The following is an 8782-nucleotide window of genomic DNA, read 5'->3' as shown; positions in this document are numbered from 1 at the left end:
TTTCTGTCAGAGCTCTCTCAGCCCCACCTACCTCACAGGGTGTCTGTTGTGGGGAGGGGAAGGGAAAGGAGTTTGTAAGCCGCTCTGAGACACCTTTGGGTAGTGAAGGGTGCGGGGTATAAATCCAATCTCTTCTTCTTCTTCCTTCCCATGCCTCTTCTTTCTCACTGCCTTGGCACTCTTCTCTGATTGAGACTACCTGGAGTCCCAAACATAGCCACTGATTGTTTGTTTTTTAAATGCACACCATCATAAGAGAACATGGTGCTCTGTTTCCAGGCTATATACCACAAGCAGCATTATTGTAACAGATGGGATCCCAGGTGCCCTAGCCAAGGAGTTGGCTGACCCATACCACAGTTGGAGTTACACAGTTGTATCTTAAAACTGAAGCAAAAGGTATGAACGATAAGATGTTTGTTCCAATATAAAGTTTATATCTTGACTAGGTCTTTTAATTATGGAAAATCATGATAATAAAGCACTTCATGGAGAGAATTTTGAAATTTTCTGGAGTAGGACTGAGTCCCTTGTTTCTTTAGAGTTTTTCTCTTTTGCTCTGTTGAAACATTCCTCTGAATGCAATTCTTTTTTCTTTCCTTTGTTTAAAGAGAGGATCATGGTGGTCTTCTTTGCCAGCACTTGGTGTCTGCTCACTTAGTAGCCTGTCAGGAAAACTGCTGGAGTGAAGCCCTTGCTGAGAACTAATCTGAGGATTTAAAAGGAAATTCCTGAGCTAACCAACATTTTTTAAAGTATGAACAAAGTTACCTCAAGACACAGTGTATTATTTTGACATCTCCAGGCTCGGATGCATTGCCTTGAAGAGACTGTGGCCTGTTTTAAAATTAATAACCTGCTGTCTTGAATTCCAGAAAGGCAGATGCTCTTCTGCCACTCTTCAGGATTATCAGTGGGTTGCTTTTGCAGAACTAAATTACAGTAGTCACGGTCTCAAAAGAACAGGCTGCGGGAATGAGGGATAAAAACGCTTCGGGCATAAATGAGCTTTGTTGTTGCATGGCCGGCTTCAATTGAGATAGCAGACGCATATTCAACAGAAGCGTCCTATCTGTGTTTTTTGCGTCTCTGCCCTGGGAGCATATCTGTTAAAACCAGCCCTGCAGTAATGTGGAGTTCCAGTGGTAAGAAGGTCGGTGAGGAATATGGTAGCTTTACCTGTTTTTGTGACTTAGATGCCATTGGCCTAATAGGAGGTGGATTACTAAATTTGCTTCCTATTGTAGCAGTGGAGTTGCAGCCAGATCAAGGTTCTCCTGAAGCTGTCCCTATAGCAGCTCTTCATTTCCCTGGGGAACTGGATGGGGGAAGCCTTGAGCTATTTCTCACTGCAGGTGGATTACAAAATGCTCAAAGTGAAACCAAGAACAACCTCTGCTGTTTATGGAGTTCATAATGAAATCCAGTTCCTGAGCCCCACTGGTTGACAGAAAAGCCCTTTGCTTTCTTTTTCTCACTGCTGTATTTACTTGTCCATTTAGTCCCCAGGAGTTGTATGTTCATTCTCTGGGAACTACTGTTCCACCAAAAGAGAAGGCATAGGAGAAGGGGGGGGGGAAATAATAGACAGCAGGTCAGGTCCTAGGGTAGGAAAGGATTCTAGTCCATTAAAAATATAGTGATAGAACATCTGTTGCATGTGTTTGAGTTTTGGAAAGAAAAAAAATGAAAACCCTAAAATTCTTCATCTGAATGCATTAGAGCTCAGGCAAACTCCTTAGGGTCCAAGGAGTTAAGTATTGAGCTTGTTCTTCTACCTATCCTTCCATTATCTGACTGTGGGTTGCTTTACTGCAGAGTTCCTGTTAATTCTGAGGTTAGGTTCTTGATCTGAAAATACAGAGTTGGTTCTGCTTCCTGCAAAGCTCAGCCAGTGAATTCCATGTCTTATTTGTAAGAGGCCATAGCTACAAAATGATTGAATGACTCTTCGGATTGTGGAGCTAAGGCAGGCAGGATGACTCATTCACAGTCTGTTATACACCTAACAAAGGGCTATTCTTTTGTATGATTATGGCCCCGGTCACACGGGAGGTTTTGGCCCGCAAGAGGGACGGATCGGGGGCGCAGCAAACGGGTGCGATCACACCGCAACATCTGGGAAGCGGCGCGTACCCGTCTACGATCCGTCCCTTCAGGCCGAAAATGCACAGTAAACCCCCCCCCCGAGGAAATAGTAGGACAAACCTGAAACGCTGCAGCATGCGCGGCCGTGGGATCGCCGGCGCGCCCGTCTTCAGGAGCATTCGAGGTTCCCGGCCGAACTTCGCATGTGCACACATGCGCAGCCGGCTGCCTCGCTCTCCCTTCTGTGGCTTCCCCCCTGGCATCTGATCGTGCCGGGGAGCAACTGCGCGGCAGCTCAGGGGATCTGTCTGATCCCGCTGCCGTGTGTCTCTTTCGGTGCGGCTCTAAAAAGCCACACTTTGGCCGCGTCAGTTTCCCCCGTGTGACCGGGCCGAAGTAGAGCAACGAAGACAGTTAAAGCACATACTTTGGTAACCCAAGGTGAGAGCTTACCCTGTCTTTGAAGTTCCTTTTTCTGTGGCTGGTTTCCCCTCTTTTCAGGCCTCCTACAGAATAATGTTTTAGGGAAATCCTATTACTTATCAGTTTGGCTGCAGAAAATTTGGCTTAAATAATGTTTGCATTTGATTGTTCTTCCAGGCCCTTCTGTAAATAAATCTGCACATTCTTTGTTTCTTTGTTTTTCACATGACCAAGGCTACCAGAGTAAGTTCCATTATCAGGCAAGTGTTTGAGCCAGTAGTCTTGCAGGCCCAAAATTTGGCTAACAAGTGTTGATTTTTTTAAAAAGACAGAGACTTTCGCGGGTCATAGAGCAAAGTATTTCTTTATCCTTATCTCCAAAAAGTGCCTTTCTTGCACTTTGATCTATAAACAAACTACTTGGAACTACTTAAATTTTGTCATTCAGGTTTCAGTGGACAAAGAAAGCCTTTGCTCTAGAGCAACAAGACCGAGATTTGCAAATAGTCATGTACTGAACAGTTTGCCATTTTCCATAGCTGTTAGCAAGTTGATTTGATACTTCTTAACTTGACCTCCAGGCAGTTCCAAGATTTAATACACACTTTATGAAATTTCTCTAGTTGTGATAGATTTTTGTCGTGCTATCTTTCTAGTTGTGCTAGATTTCTGGCCTTTAACGGTGACAGAGCGGCAGCCGTTTTCAGGCGTGTTTAAGTTATTAGCATACAGAGTTAGAATTCATTTTGTTATTTTGCCTCAGAATCAAGTCTATTCATTTTATCCCTCTTTCCTCCAAAAAATTCAGAGTGGCATTCATGGTTCTACTCCTGCATACCTTGTGAGGTAGATCGGGCTGAGAGAATGACTGGGCAGAGTGGGTATTTGAACTGAAATCTTCTAATATATTACATTAGTTCTCTGGCTATGCAGCTGGATAGAAAGAAGGCAAACCTCTCTGCAGCAGACTTTGTAAGACCAAGCAGAGTAGTACAGTTAGACTCTCCTGTTGTGTTTTCTGGGTGGGCCAGACATAGCTATATAAAAATTTCTTCTGCTTTTTTAATAGGATAGCAGGAACTGAGGAATCTTGCAGGAGGAAAGGAACTCTGGTAAAAAAGGTCAGGCTTAAGTGTTAAAATAAATCTCAGGCAAGGAATATTATTTTGAAATGGGTGTGCATGTGTACAGACTGTGTTAGGAAGTGGTATGCATGGAATCAACTTTATTATCCATAAATTGGAAATGGTTGAGTGACAGTTCTACATAAATAATTCTTCATTTTTTGTGTTCTGCTACTACCATTTTGGGGGAGCAGAAAGGGTTTAAAATGTGCTCCATTGAATGTTTGAGTTGTCCATGAAGAATCTAATCTTTCTTGGGCAGTTGAAGGTGATGGCAACTATAAAAGAAAATGAGGGTGCCTTTATTCCTTTTCTTTATCATGAGCTGCTGAATGCTTTTGACATACAGAGGCCTAATCTGCATCTAGCATTTGCTCTTCTGTTTTACCAAACCCATGCTGGAACAGAAATTCCCCTCTACATTGCATGCCACTTTCACTTTGATTGATTGTTGGATTTTATGGCAGTGTCCAGACTGCATGCCACTTTCACTTGGTTTGATCTCTCGATTTTATGGTAGCCGTCTGCATAGATTTATGGCTGTTTTATGACCATTCAGGGGTGACTCTGGAGTCAGTATGGCCTTGGACTGGGGTATTTGAATGTAGTTTTGAGCCGCATCTTTTTCTGTTCCAGTGTGGGTTTGGTAAAACAGAAGAGCAAATGCTAGATGCAGACTGGGCCAGAGCCTCACCCATCAGGGCCCATATATTTAACTGCAAATCGTACATAAGAACATAAGAGAAGCCAATGTTGGATCAGGCCAGTAGCCCATCCAGTCCAACACTCTGTGGCCAAAAATACCAGGTGCCATCAGGAGGTCCACCAAAGGGGCCAGGACACTAGAAGCTCTCCCAATGTCCGTCCCCCCCAAGCACCAAGAATATAGAGCATCACTTGTCCCAGACCGAGAGTTCCTGTCTATACTTAGTGGCTAATAGCCCCTGATGGACCTCTGCTCTATATGTTTATCCATTAGTACTGATCTTAGTGGACACCTTTTAATTCAACTAATTTCCTATATCCCCAGTTTATTTTATTCTGATTTTATGGTTTTATTATATTTTAAATTTTACTCTTTCAATCAGTATTCATATATATAGCATCCCTCTCTGTTGTTATCCTTGGTTTGTAATGGCCTATGGCTAAATACAAAGAAGTAGCTATTCATTCATTCATGTTTATCCAATTCCCTCTTGAAGCCGTCCATGCCTGTAGCCGCCACCACCTCCCGTGGCAGTGAATTCCATGTGTTAATCACTCTTTGGGTGAAGAAGTACTTCCTTTTATCTATTCTAACCCAACTGCTCAGCAATTTCACTGAAAGCCCACAGGTTCTTGTATTGTGAGAAAGGGAGTAAAGTACTTCTTTCTCTACCTGCTCTATCCCACGCATAATCTTGTAAACCTCTATCATGTCACCCCTCAGTCATCATTTCTCCAAGCTAAAGAGCCCCAAGCACTTTAACCTTTCTTCATAGGGAAAGTGTTCCAACCCTTTTATCACACCAAACCCTTTGTATTTATGTGGCTTTCCTTGTGGAAAGTCTACATACCTTACTGGGAACCAGGGTTCCCACTAAGCTGAGTTAGTGTGAGCTAGCTCACAGATTTTTAGCCTCCAGCTCACACATTTTTGTCTTAGCTCAGGAAGGATAGCTCCAGAGCCAACTAATTGATGCAGGAGCCAAATCGCTCGCTCACAAGTTTAATGCCAGTCACTCACAAAGTTGAATTTTTGCTCACAAGACTCCACAGTTTAGAGGGAACTTTGCTGGGAACCCAAGGAGACTAGGGCCCTGTCTTTCTTGTCCTTCCTGGGCTTCTTACAGACTCCCTAGTCTAAGAGTCCCTAGGCTAAGAGCCATAGGCCAAAAGCTCTGTGTCCTGCTCCTTCTCAGAGCTCAGCTAGGTCAGCTCTGCCTCTGGCAAGGTGCCGTCTTAAATAGAAGCCTCACCCAAGCAGAGGGCAGGGCCAGCAGCTATTCAAATTACACCCGTGTAATCCAATTACAGTCAAACAAAGCACCCTTTGTCAAGCAGCCAGGACTCTGCAACAACTTAATACTCACCCACTCATTCCCAAACACTATCCTCCCACACAGTACCCTCAGCTAAATCTCCTCAACTGAAAGCAAATTAAAAAAAACAAACACCCCTCTAGGAGCTCTGTCTCGTGCTGTTTCTCAGAGCTCAGTTTGGGTAGGCATGGCTTTAGTTCTTTGCATGGCATTCTGTAGAAAGGGGGAAATACTTTAGACAAAAAATGTGCTTGAGCCAGTTTTTACTGTGTCTGGTGAGCTTAATTTGTTGTTCCTGTCAACTTTGTTGTTTATACTGTGTTTACATATTGAAGTGTTTTGTACCCGATTGCCAGATGTTCTAATGTTTCATGCTCTGTTCTCTCTCTCAGGTATTTGTTCATACTTCATATCGCCAATCCTGGTAGAATAAATAGTCACACAAGAGTTCTGTGGTGTCTAGAATTACTCATCTCCTGTAGTGATATGCTTAACTCCTGGACTGTGTTGTAAAAAGGCATCATTGTTTTGTAAAATGTCATTGACTCTTGAGTTGTCTTCTCTGTGTGGCACTGTGTTTGTGTATGTAGGGTAAGCATTCTGTTTCCAAGGCTTTATTCTGTGTGGTGGTATGACTCAGCCTCTTACATGGGTACACAAAGAATGCAAGAATGCTTTGGCTGTCTCTGTACAGTATCCTTAAATTGTTAATGTCTTGTTTGTTTATTTCATAGACTATTATGGAACAGTTCAATCCTAGTCTCCGGAACTTCATTTCCATGGGGAAGAACTATGAAAAAGCCCTGGCAGGTAAGCAAAGTGGTATTGTGTATGCTGCCGTGGCTGTAACATGACAACTGTGGGAACAGCAGTCCTCTGACATTTGGGGAGTGGGGGGAGATAAAACCTGCTTCTAGGTGCAGTTTGTCAGCATTGTTCTTGAAGTTAGAAAATGTGTCAGGCATGCTCTTGTCTACTGAAGGCAAACTGTGAAGCTATTTGAATGAAGATGTGAACATATTATCATTTATGACATATGAGGAATGAAGGGCTGTCTCAAGGCTTGACTGTATGAGGAGCTGTGACATGAAATCTTCCTTAAAACAATGAGCCAGAAACAGACTGCTGATGTACTGACAACTAAATGATAACATAGCTTGGGATTTCTTCTTAAATAGGCTTGTGAAGGGTTTCCCCCCCATTTATATGTTACTATTAAAATAGATGTTAAAAAGTTACAGCTGTAGAATGCAGCTTTAAATCCGGTAATATACAAGAATGTTCTAAAACTGGTTAATCCTTAAAGGAGTAAAATTGCCTTTGTTAAATAAACAGTGCAAACCCTCCGTTAGTAAACACAGGAGTTTTATGGTGTTTTTAAATCTGAAGGCCCTGATCTAGCTTAATTTATCATGACTAAGTTCCATTGAAACCAATTTGCAACATTAGTAATGGAAAATCAGTTTCCATTTCAATAGGACATAGGTTGCACCAGATGGTAGTTCCATAGAATATAATGGAACTTACTTCTACATCAACAATGCATATGCGTGAGATTTAAAAACCAATGTGAATAGAGCTGGGCCCTGATACTGTGATCTTGTGATTTAAGCGCGCTTTCTGGGGATGGGATTGCAGCCTAACAAACTGAATTCTGGTACAAGTTTTTATAAGTGTCGCTCCTTACAAAGGGAACAATCCTAAGAAAGTCTGCTAAAAAGGAAGTCCCATTTTAGTCATTGGGGCTTACTCACAAGAAACAGCTCTGAAATGCTCTTCACACATTACACAGCAAAAATATGAGCCAGTTACAAAGGGTAGACTTCAGTGGGTGTTACAGCCAATGCCAGCCCTGTGCTGAGTCAACCTATGAAAGTTGCTTGCTTCTTCACATCTGTTTGTTGTATGTATTTACTCTGTGTATTTTAAAGTGTCATTGGACAAAACAAAACAAAAACCCTACTATGTCTTGGCCCTGATCAGTACATGTAATTTTAATCTTCTGAAATGCTCTACTAAGGAGACTGCAATTGATCTTCTTGTGTTCCTCCTAGACCAGGTTTTCTGGATTTGCTCTGGGAGCTTTGTGTGTGTAAAGTGCCGTCAAGTTGCAGTTGGTTTAGGGCAACCCCAGCAAGGGGCTTTCAAAACAAACGAGACTCGGTGGAGACAAGGTTTATTCTCTCCTTATGCAAACACCTAGGATTCGGACAGGCATTTCAAAGAATGTTGCACTCCATCTACTCCAACAATAGGGCCAAAATAAAAGTTAACGGAGTCAGCTCCCCCTTGGTACAGCTCAGAAGGGGAACCAGACAAGGGTGCCCTCTCTCCCCGCTTATCTTTGCCTTGGCCATTGAACTGCTGGCAGAAAAACTCAGGCAAAAGGAAACTTTTAAGGGGATTAACATCAATGGGATAGACCACAAAACCTGCCTCTATGCTGATGATCTCACCCTATACATTTCAGATCCCAAAAACTAATTACAAGCAATCAAAGAAGAACTCGCATTATTTGGTGACACCTCAGGGCTCAAGATTAACTTCGTCAAAACTGAGGTTTACCCAATAAACATTGATCACACAATGAAGCTTGAACTCCAACAACAATACCCTTTCAAATGGATAACAGACTCCTGGAGATATCTGGGAGTCCGCATTCCTATAAACTTAAAAGACCTGGTTAAGGCTAACTTCCACAAACTCGCCTCTAACATCAAGACCGATATAGAAAACTGGAAAGCTCTAAAACTGTCGCTCCCAGACAGGCTCCACCTGATTAAAAGTTTCATAGCGCCCAGGTTTACGTTTTTGTTCCAAACCCTGTCCATTCCCATCACCAAAAAGGATCTGGATTCTTGGCAAATGCTGTTGACAAACTTTTTCTGGGACAGGAAAAAACCCAGAGTAAACCACAACATCATCCATAGAACAGACAAACAAGGAGGACTCAACCTCCCCTCGCTTTGGGCATATCACCAGGCCGCGACCCTTGTGTGGGCGGTGCAAATGCAACACAGAGGCCAAGATAAGCACTGGATGACAATTGAACAATCTTACACATCACTTATGACTCAACCTCCCCTCACCCCTCACGCGACCCTTGCATGGGCAGTGCAAATGCAA

General features: G+C 42.8%; 1 protein-coding gene across 6 annotated transcripts in view; it reads left to right on the top strand.

Annotated features, from left to right (window-relative positions):
• The window catches only part of BAIAP2 (BAI1-associated protein 2), a 203023-nt gene that overhangs the window by 44336 nt on the left and 149905 nt on the right, over positions 1 to 8782 (top strand). For all 6 annotated transcript variants that reach the window (XM_015408653.1, XM_015408630.1, XM_015408665.1 and 3 more), the window contains exon 2: positions 6391 to 6466. In XM_015408653.1, coding sequence (XP_015264139.1) covers positions 6391 to 6466 — 76 coding nt within the window. The remainder of the gene's footprint in view (positions 1 to 6390; positions 6467 to 8782) is intronic.

The sequence above is a fragment of the Gekko japonicus genome, unplaced genomic scaffold (genome assembly GCF_001447785.1).
Source record: "Gekko japonicus isolate JY-2015 unplaced genomic scaffold, Gekko_japonicus_V1.1 scaffold57, whole genome shotgun sequence".
Lineage (NCBI taxonomy): Eukaryota > Metazoa > Chordata > Lepidosauria > Squamata > Gekkonidae > Gekko > Gekko japonicus.
The sequence above is the reverse complement of the archived record's forward strand: the minus strand, read 5'-3'. Positions and strand labels throughout refer to the sequence as shown.